The sequence below is a fragment of the Oryza glaberrima genome, chromosome 12 (assembly GCF_000147395.1).
Source record: "Oryza glaberrima chromosome 12, OglaRS2, whole genome shotgun sequence".
Classification (NCBI taxonomy): domain Eukaryota; kingdom Viridiplantae; phylum Streptophyta; class Magnoliopsida; order Poales; family Poaceae; genus Oryza; species Oryza glaberrima.
In genome coordinates, this window is record NC_068337.1 from 3,586,363 (window position 1) to 3,604,996 (window position 18,634).

At 42.0% G+C, this 18,634-nt stretch overlaps 3 protein-coding genes across 4 annotated transcripts; 1 reads left to right on the forward strand and 2 right to left on the reverse strand.

Annotated features, from left to right (window-relative positions):
• Positions 1-2,568: 2,568 nt before the first annotated feature.
• LOC127757248 (pentatricopeptide repeat-containing protein At1g80270, mitochondrial-like) lies at positions 2,569-7,562 on the reverse strand. Of its 2 annotated transcripts, none has more exons than XM_052282730.1 (4): positions 7,337-7,562; positions 6,707-6,804; positions 5,377-5,926; positions 2,569-4,140 (listed from the first exon to the last, which is right to left on the reverse strand). In XM_052282730.1, exons 2-4 carry the CDS (start codon positions 6,739-6,741, stop codon positions 2,890-2,892), a joined length of 1,836 nt encoding a protein of 611 aa, XP_052138690.1. In that variant the 5' UTR covers positions 6,742-6,804; positions 7,337-7,562; the 3' UTR covers positions 2,569-2,889. The 2 variants fall into 2 exon arrangements, with proteins under 2 accessions (XP_052138690.1, XP_052138691.1); XM_052282731.1 differs by having other exon boundaries at positions 6,707-6,807.
• A 1,609-nt stretch (positions 7,563-9,171) lies between these two features.
• On the reverse strand, positions 9,172-12,745 carry LOC127757249 (sodium/pyruvate cotransporter BASS2, chloroplastic-like). Its single transcript, XM_052282732.1, has 7 exons — positions 12,192-12,745; positions 11,886-12,026; positions 10,627-10,782; positions 10,431-10,552; positions 10,195-10,332; positions 9,919-9,979; positions 9,172-9,467 (listed from the first exon to the last, which is right to left on the reverse strand). The coding sequence occupies exons 1-7, from the start codon at positions 12,591-12,593 to the stop codon at positions 9,294-9,296; spliced, it is 1,194 nt and encodes a 397-aa protein (XP_052138692.1). The 5' UTR covers positions 12,594-12,745; the 3' UTR covers positions 9,172-9,293.
• Positions 12,746-15,614: 2,869 nt separating this feature from the next.
• Positions 15,615-18,483, forward strand: LOC127756442 (zinc finger protein STAR3). Its single transcript, XM_052281775.1, has 2 exons — positions 15,615-16,059; positions 16,811-18,483. The coding sequence occupies exon 2, from the start codon at positions 16,872-16,874 to the stop codon at positions 18,267-18,269; it is 1,398 nt and encodes a 465-aa protein (XP_052137735.1). The 5' UTR covers positions 15,615-16,059; positions 16,811-16,871; the 3' UTR covers positions 18,270-18,483.
• Positions 18,484-18,634: the final 151 nt, after the last annotated feature.

Sequence of the window (18,634 nt, forward strand, 5' to 3'; positions counted from 1 at the left end):
CATTATTTAAATGAGGTCTAATTCCAAAATTAGCCTAGATAATTTTGGAGGCTTTGAGGGTTCTAAAATTAATTAAAATATCCTAATGTGGCCATTATTATTACAATAGCACATTGAATGAACTTATTTGTATAACAATGTATTTTACGTGGATTTATTTATTCTATAAATATAAATTGAGACTCGGTACAACATTAATCTAATTGTTTAATTAAACACTCACTAACATATTCTTATTTATATATAAAGCTTAATTTATTTATATGACCATTATTTTATATGAGTGATTTTCATGTCATGAGGAACTCGGTGAAATGTTCTAAGTATCAATCTATATATTCCGGTGAATTACTTATTTATAAACACGATCATTATAGTGGTGATCATCATTTCATGTGTTCTTATATTTCATGTGAGATTGGATTCAAATGAATTAGATTTGATTTTGCTATTTCTTTTAGCTAATCATGGCATCAAGCTATCAGCATGGTTCGAATATTTAATATTTGATCTATAAATTAAGTTAGTAATTAACCTTCCCTTTGTCTGGATTTGCTTTCTTTGTGATTATTTATATTTTGGCAAGCAATATCAACCATAACAACCAGCATGATGCAAAAGTTTTAAAAAGTTCAAAATTTTAGTGATTTTTATTGTTAGGAATTTTCAGGATGTTACACAACCGTATAGGCAAAGACACCAGTCGGCGGCGGCGGAGGCAAGCCGATGGTGATGTTCTGACTGATCCATTCTTGAATCTTAGGAGATAAGATTAAAGCCATAAATCCCCATTATACATATCTGGATCTGGATCCTACAGAACAAACATATAGGATGAGTAGTATATGATGTAAATACAGTACTCGAGGAAAATTCAAGTATTTTAAGATGTTTATAAATATTTATTTCTCCTCTTGTCAATTTTAATTTCCCCGAGCAAATGACTCCTTACGTTTAAACACTCTGCCCGACTAGTCATAGCCCCCACACACCGGGAGTTGGCCAAAGCACTTCCCAGACATACATATGAGTGACTTGAGTTTATCATTAATGGAACAGAGTTTCACGGATCAGAATTTATTACTCGGGTAATTTTGCAATTGTTAAGAGCATAAAACAAATCATCTTATCTCTATGCTGTTGATTTCTTCCAAGTAATTCTTAGCACCTTGCGTTACTCGGTCCATCCAACGAGCCTCCGGGTGCTAGGAATCGGCCCAAAAGCAACTATCCATCGACAAACCAAACGGAAAGCATAGGAAGATAGAACTCCATAACTCGATCGACACTTTATTTTTACTCGGATTATTTCACAAGCAATCAAGATAGATATTATGAAAATTATTGAAAAAATATGATATAACATCTGTAGCCCCCGACTCACTGCTCAATGGAGAACCGATTGATGTAGTGAGGCAGAGGATAAGGAAATTATCATATAAAGAAAAAAAAACTAATGATGACTTAGCTTTTCAGTATTTCCCTTGATGACGACAGAGATGGCCAATGTGGGAAAAAGTTCATCCATCAATGGCGATGAAAACACCAACCATGGAGGTAGCTGATGCATCTATAAATCTACTCCAAAATCACAGAGTTGAGCATATAGGAGCAATTAGCAAACAATGCCAGCATATAAGTCCATCTGACCAAACTATATATATTGCGTGCAAACAGGGAACCGAAGAGGTCATCTCAGATGTTCTTGGTGTGGAAGTGTTCAGGCAAACGATTGCAGGAAACATCCTGGTGGGGAGCTTCTGTAAGTTCTTATCACAACCACTTCCTCCATTTCACAATGTAAGTCATTCTAAATTCATTAACACCAATATAAATTGTGAAATGCTAGAATGACTTACATTGTAAAACGGAGGAAGTAATTAACTAAATCAGCGTCACTAATCACTACTACTACCCCCAATTAGCTAGGCTGGCACTGGAGCTTGCAGTTGGTTCACCCGCAGACGCCATCAACCGGGGCAGCGAGGTGGTGGTCGCTGGCGTGGCGGTGAACGACTGGGCGGCGTTCTGCGGCGCCGACACGACGGCGACGGAGCTGTCCGTGGTGGCGTGGTGGAGAGAGTGTTCCGAGACATGAGCAGGTCGCTCGTCGTCAGCAGCTACCTGTAGAGAATAGAGAGATCAAAGCCCGGTTTTTTGCTTGGGGGATTTGTGTCAGAATTCAGAATGCTTAAGCCAAAGACACATTATCGCCATATCTAATCTCCCCTTGCTTGTATCCTGAGTAGTGACAGTATAAGTGTTCGCATGGATCGAAGCAGTTTTGATCCTGTGTCAAAGATGAATTTTGTATCTTTGCAAATCTGGAACGATGGAAATGCCTTTTTTTTTTAAGTCAATCAAAATAGAATTTCGTATCGCTCCAGCTCAGGAAAGAATGTTGTCTTGATAAACCAGTATATTAAACAAACTGAAGGCTGCCAACAAATGTCAGATCACAGTGCAGCAAGAGTATCATTTTCTCTCTCAGTAAAGAAATGTTGATAGAGTACAGCACAGTGCAACGCAAACAAACATAATAAGTTCATATGGCAAAATCGTTAAGAATGCCTAAAGAAACCTTAATATATCATTAGCTTAAGAACTAGCAAGCACTAGCAAAACTGACATTTGTTTGCTAATTAACAAGTCAAGAGATAGTGACACGTCAATGAAGTAGACAAAATAGAACTAAGATTAACATTCATAAGATTCCAATCCTACTCGCCTGCTCGGTAAGGCAATAGCCGCAAAAGGTAAGCAAACACTACTAGTTCATTACATCGCTAAGGCTAATTTATTATCTCATCGTCATGTCATATATATTTTGGCAGAAGGACAACCAAGCACATGTATTAGATGGGCACAAAATGAAGCTAACAGAAGAACCTAATCGAGCAATTCAGACATTGCGTTCTTCCTGTTGAATGGATCGGTAGCAGCAAGCAAAGACGCCACAGCCCTATTGGGGAAAATGTCATCAGCCTTCATCCTCTCCTTGAATCCATAAGGTGGGGTCTTTGCATTCAGATATGCCTCAAGAAGCAGCTGATACTGTCTAATCCTCCCAGTATAACCCATCTGCCGCACCTTGCTGAACAATTTCTCTGCATTATGGACGTCTCCTTTCTTGGAATAACTATCAAGCAGCATCAAGTATGTGGTGTACATAGGCTTAATCTTGTTCTTATATGATAGCTTATGCAATATGGAATCAGCTTTCTCCACCTCTCCTGCATCCGAATAGAGCTTCACAAGTGAATCCAATGTATAGGGCCCTAGTCTGCAACCATCATCACCCATCCGCTTTGCTAGCTCCTTCCCCTTGTCAAAAAGCTTTTTGTTGGCATACACCTTCAGCATAGCATTGTAGTATTTGGACGAAAGTGTCTTCCATGTCTTGAACATATTGTCAAATATCTCCTCAGCCTTTTCAACATCCCCAAGCTTACCAAAAGCCTCTATTGCAGACATGCACTCATCTAGACGAGCATTGGCCTCACAAACCTTCCAGATCCTTTCAACATCATCATTTTTGCCGAGAAAAGCGTACAGGGGTAAAACAAATTTGCAAGCAGAACGGTTTTCATTGATATCATCCCCCACCATTTGCTCCAAAATTGCCTCAGCTTTCTCACGATAACCACCAAATATGTAGTGCCTTGCAATTGTGGCTTGAAACAGAAGATCTGGTTCAATTCCATCCGCTTGCATTGCCTGAATGACCTTTTCCATATCTTCAATATCTCTAGCAGCACCCTTGGTATCTACAAGGAGCTTATAAGTGAAGAGGGAAGGCTTCACATTCTCCTTTTCCATCATTGTGAGAACATCACCAAGCTTCTTCTTGTCCACTCTCTTGTAGAGTAGCAGAAGCTGATTGCAAGAAAATACGCTAACTGGAAATCCAAGGTCCTTCATCTTATTGAAGACTTGTTCTGCTTTTTTCACATTGGCTATAGCCACACAGTTAGCCAAAAGAGTCCTGTATACAATCTCACCCCTATGAGATGCAGGAACATTCTCAATATACTTTTCAGCTTTGTAAATACTGTGGGTTTTAGCTACCAAATCCACGCGTGAAGCATAATCACGTTCTCCAAGATCAATTAGTTTGGATTCTTCAACATACTCCAGAAGCTGCAGAAAATGAAGTAAATATCTTCTGAGTTAGATAACACAAAGACCGAGGTAAATAATTACAGTGAAAAAAGCTTAAGTGTTTAGATATGAGGTTGTTCACATGAAAAAAGTTTACGTAACAAGTTCCATCAAAGTAAACACCGTGTATAGCTACAAATAACCAAAGAATAGTGAGATTTTGAAAATTTACCATGCAGCGGTACAAATGCATTCGGAAGCAAGGTGGCTTTGTTATTATCTAAGACAGTTATAGCTGCATGACTAAGATCTATTAGATAGCTACAATGGTCCACTAAGTTACAAACAAGAATTTGTTTTGTACATAAGAGTATAGACAGTTGAACACACAATTTAGCTAGTACTTTACAAAGAAAGGTAGCATTCATTTCATCATGTCACAAATTAGATTGCACATAAAAAGAAACAAGTATGGCTACACTATTTCAAACATCATGTATAACCAAACATGAGTATTACAACGAAAGGTTTAAAAGCACAGATGGCACAATATGTATGTTAAGGGGTAAACATGCTTGGAATGCTTAACAGTAAAATAAAATGGTGGTCAATAAAAGCTGCAGCATAAAGAGGGAATCAAAGAAATGGAGTAATACTCAAAACGTGCATGGAATGAACAGAAAAAGACAACGCCCTTTGACAAACAAAACCAACACAAGCACTCTAACAAATTTCAGAGTCTGATACTATAGAAAAGAAGATGCAGTTTGCACACCATTCACATGATCTACAAAGTCACAATAACATTCTCATACTAAATTAAGTTTAGGATGTAACATAGAAGTACAGGTGGTGAACTGGTGATATCTCAACAACATTGTATTTTTCAATAGTCAAGGAAATTGTGTGTGCTTCTTATCTTCACCCTCTAGCTGTCTAGCATCATTCCCATAGTTGACTAAGAGTACTTCATCACTTCCTCTTTTTTAGTACTCTAGGACTTGAAGAAGAAGCATATAGACATATCATTCTAAAGTGCCCCTACCTCATCTAGTGCATGCTACATTTTACAAGGCTATAACTCTTCATTTATGTGCAAAACCAAAAGCTCATTCACCATTGACATTGCAAATATGTTTCAGAAAGTAACATTCTTAACACATGCCAAGCTAACAAGCATAACAGTCGCTACATGTATTATCAATAATTATAAATGTACAGAAAGGACTTGCTATCATTGAAAAAAATAAAACACGTAAAGGCCAAGTTAAACACCTGCAAGGCTTTGATGTAGAGCTTCCGCCTCCGAAGAATAAGAAGGACATAAAAGAGCTCACTTCTATCCAATGTATTGCCATCATTAAGCCATTTTTTCAATGCTCCAGCGACATCAACCCTTGGAGATTCCAGCAAAGCCTTAAGAAGAGTGGATTGTGACTTCTTTATCGGCTCCTCAGGTTTTGCATCAGCCTCCACTTCAGACAAGCCAATTGCATCAATGGTGTCCTCATCAGAACTCTCATCGGATGTCAAATCTAAATCCTTTTTATGAGCTTCTGGTGGAACCTCCAGATCAGAAAACCCTTCCTCCAACTCATCCTGCTTATCACCAGAACTTGCACCGGCCTGAGAAGAGAAACCCCTACTCCACATGAAACGGCCTGATGAGAATGATGGTTGGCAGACCAAAGGCTTTGGTTGATGACAGCAATCCAATTTCTGACAGTCCCCCTCATGATGCTCTTCCACATTCTTTGCATCTGCATTTAGAATTACTTCAAGGTTTGCACAACCACGGGCACTCAAAGCTTGGTGGGCACGGACCCTAAAACAGCAGCAAACAGTTAGCCAAGCCAAATATCAGTATTAACAACGCATGAAACATGGGATGATAGGTACAAATTATGATCGTGAACATGGATTCACATGCAAAACGAAATACAAAATATCTGCTTCATTTCACAATAACATGACCAGATGATTGAAACAAGAAGAGGTGTTGTTCCATCTTCAAACACATCTAATATCGTTCCGTACATAATGCTACGCAAAGTAATAATCATGTCTACATAGACAAACATCTAAGATGGGTACTTCTTCAAGCACATATACACACAGTAGATACACTATCATGTCTCTCACATACATCCGACTGATATATTTCAGTCAAACCCAAGATGGTAAGACTGCAATTTGCATAGAAATTCAAGCGATTACAACAAAACAGAGTCCCAACATCAGATGAATAATACCAGCAACTCCCTACTCCCCACCTGTAAAAATAAATCACTGGCAATGATCAACTCATCCAAGACCCAATGATCCATCTTAACAAGAAACTATGGCCTATTAACGGGGACACCACACAACTTGGCACCGGAAAATCACACAAATAAACCCCCAAGAACTAAACAAGGCATTTGGATGGATCTACTTGTCGCCACCACGCAACAGGGACAGAAAAACGCGAGTGGGAGAAAGGCACGGATGACACGAACTAACATAAGCCACAGATTTATTACCAATCAATCATCTGTTAATGAAATCCCACAAAGAACAGTGGCAGAGGGCGGGGGAGAGAGAGGAGGCGGGGGTAGGTAGGTACCTGAGGGGGTTGCCCGCGCGGCGGAGCGCCCACATGGCGGCGGCGGCGGACGAGGAGACGATGCAGTGGCGGCTCTAGGATCGATTCGTTGGGTGGTCCTACTTGGCATCCCAAATTGTCACGATGTTACAAAATCAAATCAAAATTGACAAATACGGTGGAAATATAATTCAAATATTGCAATATAGCTCAGAACATCACAAATTGATTAAAACCAACATTTAAGTTCGAAGTTACGAAAGTTACAACATAAATAATTCAAATATCTTACATTACAATAGATAGGTAGAAGATTACAATACACTACTTCTTTGTACACCAATGTACACTTGTTTTCTAAAATGATCATCATTTGTTTGGTCCAGATAAAACCGTGGAGATCTTCCATGAGGCACATATTTTTCCATCGAAAGTTGGAACTTGGATACTATGTTTATTGCAAAATGAAACAATAGTTTCTTCCCATCCTTCATACACTAAGTTATATTGACTACTAACTAAGTTGTTGATAAAAAAAAATCTAAGTTTCAGTTTTCAATCACATTTTTTTCATCCACATTTTTCAATTCATCGATGACCGATCTATTAAAAGTAAATACTAAAGAGTAAAGACTAAAATGAGTAACTCACCTATGAGGAGCTGTTGAGGGCTTGAGGCATAGACTCGTCGTCGTCGTCGAGCTCGAGCAGGACTGCAGGAGGGAGAGGGACCCGACGCCGCCGATGGGCGACGGCCGGCGCTGTGGGCCTGTGGCGCAGAGCGAGAGCCGAGAGGAGGCGAGGAGCGCAGCGGAGGGAGAGGCGGCGCTTGCACGGGGCTTTGAGCCCTCTCCTCTGCCGGCTAACCCTAACCTGGCTCTGATGCTTGTGGGCTTTTTTTCGTTTGGGCCTTCGCGATCCAGGGTGGTCAAAAGTTGGACCACCCGGACTGTATGCGAATTTTTTTCATTTTTAAATTTTCATTTTTTATATTTACAAAATTATAATACCATCTAAAATATTTACAGAAATAGCCTCTGCCGTCCAAGTGGAGGGCGGCAAGGTGTGTGCATTTTGCACTGAGGTGCCTTGCCGCCCTCTACAAGGGCTGCAAAGGGGCAAATGTAATTTTTATCCTGCAAAAAATGCATTTTTCTAGTGTCTTTTTCATCTTGCCTGTCCCTCACGTCACCTACTTTTGTAAATATTTTCACCGGTACAATATTTCTGTAAATATTAAAAAATAAAAAATGAAAAATGAAAAAAAAATCGACTGTATGCTGGAGCCGCCCCGGGGATGCTGATAGCAACCAATGAACCAAGATATGGGTGCTCAAGCATGCAATGCAACAGGTCAGATCATCGATTTTATTTTAAATTATTCATTTTTAATGGGAACAGTAGAGTGATGGATTTATTGGGATACACTATACAAAGATTTGTCATGCATCCGTTCATTTTTCACAAGTTGGACCAAACCAATGAATGCTAAACTCCTTTCTGCACATGATCCCATCAGTGACACAAAGTGAAAAGGCAAGTAAAAGACTGTCATCAGGTCATCCCATCCCAGCTACTATACTTGTCTCGAAATGAAATGTTGTTATCTAGTACTACTATATGTGACACATCCTATACTACGAATCTGGACATGAGCATCTATTACTAGGTAGTAACATTTTGGGACGGAGGTGGTATTGATATTCCTTTGCATATTTTTTCATATTTTGAGTTTCACCTAGAAATGTTCGATAGAATCTGACCTGTAAAAACCTTATGACTCATTCAACACATGATTAGCTTCTTCTGGACAACATGTGCCCTGGAGCTTCCTTTCAAATCTGACCATATCAATTATCATGCAAAGTTGCTAGCCACTAACATGGATTAAAAAAAGGAAAATCATTCTGATATTAAAATGTAAATAAAATTTCTGCAGCTGTTCCAGTAGAGTTATCTCAGCTCAACATATACAGACTAAACATATCTAAAGTTGTGTGTGGAAACATAAAAACAAGATAGAGATGTGCTCCAAGGGTTCCTTGAACCTCACCAACCAACAACATCTCCATGTGGGGTGATGCAATGTTTGGTGATAATCTATCATAAGTAGCATGAATGCTGGTACATGTCCTTGACCAGTGCCATTGCACCCTGCTTCCTAGTGCATTGACAACCATACATGGATTTAAAACTGATGGCATATGGCTGTCTCAAAGCATAATATTGTACAGAATCACATGCTACATGATTCAGAGTGGTCCCTGTTTTTTTTTGGCAGAGGACTCAGAGCTTTGTTCCTTTTTCCCTCTATTTTTTTTGTCACAGCATACATTACCAAATTCTTCGCATTATTCGTTTATTCCTCGAGACAACAATTGAGTGTTCCGGATTTGGCCACATGTGCATTTTAGACTGTATATCAGCAAAAGTTCAGAAAATCAACATTCCAAAACTATGTACAATCCCTACTTGACAAGTTGACATCAGGAAGGGCTGAAAGTTGAGGATATACACGGCATGGTTTTAACGTTTCTAATGTTTCTTACAGCAGACTATGACAGGAGATTAACCACACAAAGTAGGAGCAGGTCATACATCACGCGAGTCAACGGTTTTCGTTCTTCGAATCAGGCGGTGTCATAAATTGCCATACAAGACCTAATGTGCTACCCATTATGTTCATGATGACAGCGGAGAGTGCAGCTGGCAAGGCGACCAAGGAAGAGGAGAAATGTGCAGTTGCTAATACTACTCCTAAGGATGAATTCTGCATCCCTACCTGCAATCCAAAAAGGCATAATATTCATCATCCTGGAGAAAACTATCCAGAAACAAATTATATTCATGCCAGTTATAAACTGAACAAAGACCAAATAAATATGATCAAGGCCATAGTAATAGTATTGTTTTGTAATGCTACATATTTAAAGGTAGTATGAGAAATAAACTTACACTGTGGGGAATGCAACTGTTTAAATTATAACAAATGGTTAGATATTTTTATGGTTAGTAACTCAGTGTTGATAATGGCTAGATATTGTTACGTTTAGTGTTGATCTCTCCGAAGCAATTTAAACCATCTGATTTTCTAAATGGAAGTGTGATTTCATATATTTTAATAAGACTCCACGTTTAATGATGATAGAAAATTGGTAGCTTTGGAATGCTATGTTCTGCATTTCTGACGATGATAAATTACTAGTAGTAGCATTAGCGATCAGACTGCATACCTCAATGGATATCGCTCTCCTTTGTCTTTCCTTGAAACCACCTATAGCTGCTGTCGTGTACCTATGCGTGGTAAAATTATGTAAACAATCAGAAATCTGGATGGTAGATACTAACTACTACAAGCATCCATAACATTTTGGTTGAATTAATGGAAGGATGAAACATCACGATTTGTTCCCTTACAGTTTTTCTTAAACAAAAATTTCTACTATTCACACAACCAATGTAATTCCTTCATATAAAAAAATAACTATAGCAAACAGTCCAGTGCTCACCCGACAACAAAACCAGCACAGTGCAGCAAGAAGACAGACAGCATCACAACCCCAATATCCCCAGAAAACAGGCCTCCATTCCCATATGATGCATCAGCAATTGTTGATCTCAGCCGTACAAAGTTCTCAGAGAACACGCTGTCCATAAGAATAAAAAAATGGTAAAAAAAACTAAAAATGCGTGCTGTTTCAGCTATTCAAAATCCAATAACATAACATGTTACAAGAACTCAAACCTGCACGCCAGAAGTGATGAAGTTAAGACCGCTAGAAGAGGGGCAAAAGGAGTAACAAATTTAACTACTGATGGGAATGCACTTTGTATAGAGGAACCTAATAGAATTGGAGCAACAACCACCTAAACCAGAAAAGAGAATGTCAGATAAAAGCTAATTCAAATTCTACAATGAACAGTGGTATCATAAATTTCACCTGCAGAGTACTTAAGGAAAGCTTCACCGCGTCCACTGGAACATAAGCACCAGCAAGAATTTTTGTTAACAGTGGAGTAAGGAACACTGCACCAAGAGTGCTGCACACAGTCATGACGATTGATAGTGGAACATCACCTTTAGCAACTAAAGTCACCTGAACCACTATATGGAAGAACTAGGTCAATACATAACAAAGAAAATCCAGGTACAAATGATTTTTTCAGCATGCAAAATATTTGTGTGCCTTTTCATACAGAGGCAACCCAAGGTACATGGGAATCATGAACAGCACAGGGGCAATTCCACACTAGGCAGCTCAGAAACACCGAGAATTTTGCGAACTTGGTATTTAGACCCGACGATTCCCCGAATATTGCTAGGAAGAACATAACTACATCATCCACATACATGGACAACCTATGTGGGATACTCTGCCTCCAACCATCATGATTTTATCTTGAATGAGAGACCCTTTGTTTAATCATGCATATTTGACTCACACAGCATATACTTGGAGAGCTCAGGGTTCATAAAGCCAAGAAGATAAAGTAAAATAACAGAACGTCTTATGTAGAAATAACCTAAAGGAACCACCAAAAATAACTTGGTGCTCTAGATAATTGTGTGTTTCTTGGCACTCAGAAAACATATGTTAACTGTTGGAATCAATCGTTTAAATAGTCGATATACCTTCATAAAGCACACTTGATCTTAATCCTAGTTGGAAATTTAAAATTCAACATTGGACTGTGGCACTGTGAAATTGCTAGAACACTCGAACATTCAAATAATATGCACATTTGAGTTCTTGATTTACACTACTATGTGTCTGTTGAAGTGTTGATCCTTAATTCCCCTTCAGTACAAAACGGGTCATAGACTCATAGTCGAGCCATGTATTATTTGCTATATGCAGGGGCGGACCCCGACCCCGGGCACCCTAGGCCATGGCACGGGGCCTGGGGTTGAAAGCCCAATAGCCCATGGGCTAATATTATGAAAACAAATACTATAGGCCGGTCCGGGCCTTGCCTCTGGGCTGGGTCCGCCCCTGGCTTCACGCCTCTAAAAATACATTTTCTTTAAAAACAAATTCTACTACATTGCTTAGACCACTTGTTCTAAATTATTTTGTTAAGTTTATTTCTCAAAATGTTTAATTTATCTCCACAATAAAGTAGACAGTTCGCGGCAATAATTCAGTCGAGGATCCATCTCAAATGGGGCATATTCTCTGAGCAAGTTTGAGAATCTTACCACATTGGAAGCAGTTCCTCCAGGACAGCATCCTAGCAGAATTAGTCCCACTGATATTGGTGGAGAGAGCCCCAGCACCCGGCTAACAATTGCTCCAAAGGCAGGCATTATGGTGTACTGTGCAGCACAACCAAACAATATCTACAGCGGCCAAAACACACAATTTATTTCCTTTGGATCAGTCACAATTTTGGGGTCTTGGATTCAAGGACACAATTGAAATTTGAAAGATTGCCATGGAATTGTACACCTAGAAATGGAGAAATATTTAGTGCCAAAATTTGCAGGGTGGGGTGGGGTGCTTACGGAGAGGGGCCTCTCGCGGAGGAGAGCCAAGAACTCCCGGAGCTCGAGGGTGAGGCCCATGGCGAGCATGATGAGTCCCAGGGCGAACGTGTACGACCCCGGCGCCAGCGCGACGAACCACCGGAACGCATCGGGCCGCGCCACGGCCACCGCGGCGCCGGCCGTCACGTACGCCGGGTACAGCCCCGCCGCAGCCGCGAGCGCCGCGTGCCACCGGGGCACGGCATCCGGAGCAGCAGGCGGAGGCGGCGCCGCGGCGCGGCATTGTCGCAGGACGGCGGCGACGCGCCTGGGGTAGGAGTAGGAGAGGCCGCGCCTTGGCGACGCCGGGCGGCTTGTGGCGCGGAGGCGGGTGGCGGGGAGGAGGCGGAGTGGGGGGAGGAGGAGGAGGAGGGGAGCCATGGCCGGCGCGGCGGTGGGCGGTGGGCGGTGGGAGGTGGGTGTTCGTCCGGTTCCCGCGCGTGGCGCGCGGCGAGGCAGGTGGACGGTGATTGCGTGGAGTGGAGTGGAAATATCGCTTCGAAGACGGGAAATTGAGAATTTACGCCTTGGCGGTTTGGAAGCGGGATTGCGTGGGTTGCTTCACAAAATAACGGGAGATACGGTGCACGCCATGATAAATGGTCGGCGGACATAGCTCTAAATCTAAAATAAAGATATGACAGATATGCTTGAAAAAAATAATGGAATATAACACATACTGTTTCATATTTTGCAATCGTGTGAGAATAAGAGTGCAATCAATAAATTAAGGTACAAAAGAACATCAAAGACAAAAAAGAAAAATAGAATGCAATTATAGAGTCGCTTAGCCATACATAACCCACTAACATGTTGCTGGCTAGGGCTTCGGGCCATGGGCAGATGGGCCTGTGCACAATACATCGTCAACATATGTATACTAGCACAATCATCGATACTGCGAAGGAACAAGTATCAAGCAACAGGTGATGAAGACGAATGAATAGTCGATGGCTCGGGACGAAGAGACGAGCAATTTACCTCATTTCTAGTCTGGAGTAAAATATTAATTTGATGGGTTGTTTATGGGTTAGTAGACGGTGGTTAATATGGATGGCTCAGTGCTAGAAGAGGTTCTGGTGTGTAAGATGACACAGGTTATAGCTGTACCGACCGACCCACCCTATCCAATAGGTAAGTCCGTTCATTGTAAAAAAAAACATAAAACGGTGGTATATGAGACCTGTAAGGCTGTAACTAATTTGTGACTTTGTAGCCTTATAACGAATCTCTTGACCTAAAATATACTTTCTAGATGCATAACATTTTTGTTTGGGATTTTTTACACTGAGAGTTTATGTTTATGGTTCATTCAATAACACCGTACTTTTCTTCTGTTATTTTAGTATTGCCGTCATTCTCATATCTTTTTAAGAGATAAAAACCATGGGTATAACAAGTCTCACTCTTTTTTGTAAGCACGTCTTTGATTACAATCCACAACCATAAAAAAAGCACTTTTAGCAAGACCTAGTTGTCCTACATTTGCACAATATGCAATTTGAGGTAGCAACTGCATGTAGATTGCTGCAGGTAGGTTGGCTTTGGTGGTTGTATTTTTCTGAGACTTGATGTACTGCTCTCGGGATAATATCTAATCATTTTAAATTTTAAAATCAAATAGGTTAATAGTTCACTATGTTCTAATATATGTACATATTAGTTCTAATATGTGTACGCTTGAACATTAGTAGTCATAGTTGCTGCTGCAAGTTGTCAAAGCAGCAAAAGACATCGGGCTCATGTCAAAAGTCCAAAACAGTTTGTAAATTTTCTAAAGTATATTTACGCTAAATTTTAAACATTACACTATAAAATCAGGAGTGTGTACCAAAATTTTCTTAAGTTCCATGTGCCCTACATGTACTGACCACCAGCAAATTCTTTTTATCTAACTCTTACAATTCACCCTTTCTTCCTTACCCCACATCTATAGGCCTACCAGCCCATGTGCAAACTTTGCCTGTGCCATGAAGGTTGCATAAATCTCAGTGTGGAGTTGACAGCCAAGGAATATGTCAAACATAAGTACATATAAACAAAACTGTTCTGTTGTTGTAATGATTTATATTCTTTTTCAATTGCACAAAATACACACATGCACTGTTTACTCGCACACCTACCAATGTGTCTCTTCTAACATACATTAAGATCAAATTGCACTTTACCTTGGGTATAGTGTATCTAGTTTCACTTTGCACGGGGTCTAGTGTATACTTTCACTTTATACTAGTGTATTTGGAAATAAGTTTTACTTTTGCACTAGGTTATTTCATATAATCAGAGGGAAATATCACAAAAACATGAGCGAGACATACCAGACTTAACAAATATAGATCATGTTTCATGAAGTTTCATTTTGATTTTGTGAGGTTTAATGAAATTTCTATATGTTTGATGATGTATATCATGATGCTAACTGGAACACTGCTAACTGGAACTTTGTACAATATATAGCATGGCGTAAAGTAAATATAAGTACTAAACTTAGTAAAGGCCATTGATACATCAGTGAACCTCACTAAATTTCCAACAAAAATAAGGTAACAAAAACACCAACATCTTAGGGCTCCTTGAGATTGAAAGGATTTAAGGGCCCCTTTAAAATGGAGGATTAGCAAAGGAATTTTGGAGGATTCATTTTCCTAAGGATTTATTCCTATAGAGCCCTTTGATTCATAGGGAGAGGATAAGAAAACTTCCATAGGATTGCATTCCTATGATCAATTCCATAGGAAAATAAGCAAGAGGTTAGACCTCTTGTGAAACTTTCCTTTGTTGAGTGTATCCTGTGGTATAATCAAAGGGCTCCTCTCTCTATTTCCTGTGTTTTTAATTTCTGTAGGATTGGAAAAACATACAACTTCAATTCCTACGTTTTTCCTATTCCTGTGTTTTTCCTATCCCGCGTTTCAAAGGGGCCCTAAAAGAAAATCTGAATGATTTTATTTCTTGCGAAATATTTGTATAAGGTCATTTAAAACAAAGAAATGGACTGTGCAAAATCCTATAGATTGGCTATCGTACATGAATGTTGATATATTTCTATAATCCTGTATTTCAAATGTGCCCTTAAAAATAATCTCATATTTTTCTTTCAGTTCTAGATCAGTTCTCGGTGGCCACATAATAGTGGAGAGGCAGACTTTCCTTTACTACCATATTGGTGAAGACTATCTCTACCCAATAGTATCACGATTACCGCGAAAACCGGAGGTTACAAATCATAAAGTTTAAAAAACCGGGAAGAAGGTTACCGCACAATAACCGTGGTGTAACCGTGTGATATTGCAAACCCTACGGAGAGGACCCCGTCTGAAAACAAATACAATCACACGCAAAGGCCTGATCTACCCTCCACTAAACCATAGTATAATCAAGCTGATATAAACAAGTGCTCCCATGTGCTAAGCACCTGCGTTACTGCCAACCAAAGAGACGGCAAGCAAATCAGGCTGCGACACCCACAATCAGAGAGGTCTAGCTCAAGCTCAACTGCTCGAGCAGAGTGAACCGAGACTCGAGGCGACTAATCAAACAATTTCCCTCGCAATTAGTCACTGACAGCCGACTAAACTAAGATAGGATGATGGGCAATCGACGACCGATCCGTCCCCCTCCTCTCTCGATCCTGATCTTGGAATCGGGAGCCCATCCCACCCCCAAATTAATTTGACCTACAGCTCACGCCTTAGCTAGCTCCCCCAGCTTCCCGGATGCTTCCTTCGATCTCCTCTAGCTTTCTCGCTCGCCTCTCCTCTCCTCTTCTGCTGTTCTTGGTGTGGAGACGCGGCTAGGCGTCCATGGCGACGAGCTGGGAGTGATTCCCCCTGCTTGATTTGATTGGGTATGTGATCTCTGATCAGCAACTTGTAAGCTTCTTCTGTTTTGGCTTGATGCTGGATTGGAACCATCTTGCTGGTGATTTTGTTTTGGCTTCTTCTTGTACAGTTGACAGTTTCGTTCTAGGTTATTATGGTTTGGAACTTTGGATGGATATAAGTTTCCCCTGTTTTCTGCGATCTTGGGAGGATAGAGAGGGTGTTCTTGGATCTAAGGCTTTTCCTTATTGTTCTTGTAGAAATTTCTTCAGGGTTTACGGTTAACTAGTTAAGTTTAGGTGAATTGTTAGGTTATTCTGAACTAAGAAGGAGACTTTTGGTTCTTAAGATATCTTGTTCCTGCAGCCTGCAGTAGATGCAAAAATTTTTCTTTGTTCTTAGGAAAAAAAAAAAGGATGTTGGTTTCTCCTGTCTTGTGTTAGTAATAAATTAGTGATTCTGAAAATGATCAAAGCTGGTAGTATCTTTTAATTCGTAGCATATTCGTTCAGAGAAGAACCTTGATCAAGTAGTTTATGGGAAAAAAAATCGATTTAAACTTCATTTTAGCATTGCTGACTGTGTCAGTGAAAAGGATGGAGCAGATTGCAAATCTTGCATCACTTGATAATCTAGTAGATTACTACTACTAATTAGTTCCCAGTTTCTTGACTTCTTCAACCAACGCAAAAATAACATCAAATAGTTTCTTGGGGGAAAAAAAAACAAGAACAATCTTTGAACTGGCTAACGATCTTGATTCCTCTTCCTCTGCAGATTTCAGAGGCGCCATCTCTTTTCCTAATAAAGATCACGCGAGATTATTCAGAAGCTTGCAATGGATCGCGACCAGATGATGAACACGATGCGCGATCAGGCTGCGAACCTGACCTCCATGAATCCTCTCTTCTACCCGTTCATGGCGGATGACGCTCTCCTCGGCATGGCGCCGCCGCCGCCGCAGCAGCTGCTGCCGTCGGCTAGCATCCAGCACATGGACTGGAGCCCGGACACGATGCTGGACAACCTCACCTTCATCGAGGAGAAGATCCGGCAGGTCAAGGACGTCATCCGATCCATGGCCGGCCGCCGCGCCTCGTCGTCGTCGGCGGCGACGCCGGAGCAGCAGCTTGTCAACGCCGACCTGACATGCCTCATCGTCCAGCTCATCTCCACCGCCGGCAGCCTCCTCCCGTCGCTCAAGAACTCCTCGTTCCTCAGCCGCACCACCCCGCCGCCCGCCGCCGCGGCCGGAGCCGCACAGGCGGTCAGCCTCGCCGCCGGCGAGAGCTCCAGCTCGGCTCGTAATAACGAGATGAACAGGGAAGATGAGGAGGAGCAGATGGGTAGCCCCGACTACGACGAGCTCTTCAAGGGATGGACTAACGGCGGCGCCATGGACGAATGCGTCGGCGCTGCCGGCGACGAGCAGGATGCGAGGGAGAATCCGGCGGCGGCGGCGGAGGAGGAGAAGTACGAGGTGCTGCAGCTGGAGGAGGACGAGATCCTGGCGCCGCACACGCACTTCTGCGGCATCTGCGGCAAGGGGTTCAAGCGCGACGCGAACCTGCGGATGCACATGCGCGGGCACGGCGACGAGTACAAGAGCGCGGCGGCGCTGGCGAAGCCGCCGCCGCCGCCGGAGGGGGAGGAGCAGCCGCCGCAGCCGGAGAGGAGGTACTCGTGCCCGCACGCCGGGTGCAAGCGGAACCGGATGCACGCGAGCTTCCAGCCGCTGAAGACGATCCTGTGCGTGAAGAACCACTACAAGCGGAGCCACTGCGAGAAGCGCCATGTCTGCGGCCGCTGCGGCGCCAAGCGCTTCTCCGTCATGGCCGACCTCAAGACCCACGAGAAGCACTGCGGCCGCGACCGCTGGCTCTGCTCCTGCGGCACCAGCTTCTCCCGCAAGGACAAGCTCTTCGCCCACGTCGCCCTCTTCCAGGGCCACGCCCCCGCTCTCCCCCCTCCCCCGCCGCCGCCGACGTCGGGTCGCCGCCGCCACAAGCAGGAGGAGCCGGAGTTCACGTGGGGCGGCGGCGGCGGCGATGAGTTTCTTGACGTCAAAGGGATCGCCGGCGTCGGGTCCGGCTCCGGTGGTGGGGATGAGTTCTTCTCCGCGGGAAGCTTCGGCGCCATGGATTTCGGATTCGGGCAGCTGGATGCTTCGCTCGCGATGCTGCTGCCATCCGAGCAATTCGCGGGTGATCATCAGGAGGAGAATGGTGACAAGTGAAGGTGCACATGATGCGCAGCGAGTTGCATATGATCATATATATATATATATATTTATATATTTATATATATATGACGTATGTATTTCATGGTGTAATAGCATTGTGTTATCTAAAGTGGAAGAAGTTGTTCTTCCCATCTTGTACCATCTTATATGCACTTCTTTATTAAGATAGTTATGCAGATGATGTTGCAAACATTTCTGCATTTGATGATTTTCTGCAAACTACGGGGAAAAATAGTATAAAAGGATTTTGGTAGAGGAATTGGGAAGGGAGAGGCATAAATTCGTACAACTCTCTCTACATGTGTGTTTGGAAAATGGGTTATGACTTATGAGAGGTGGGATTGAGAAATAAAAATGAA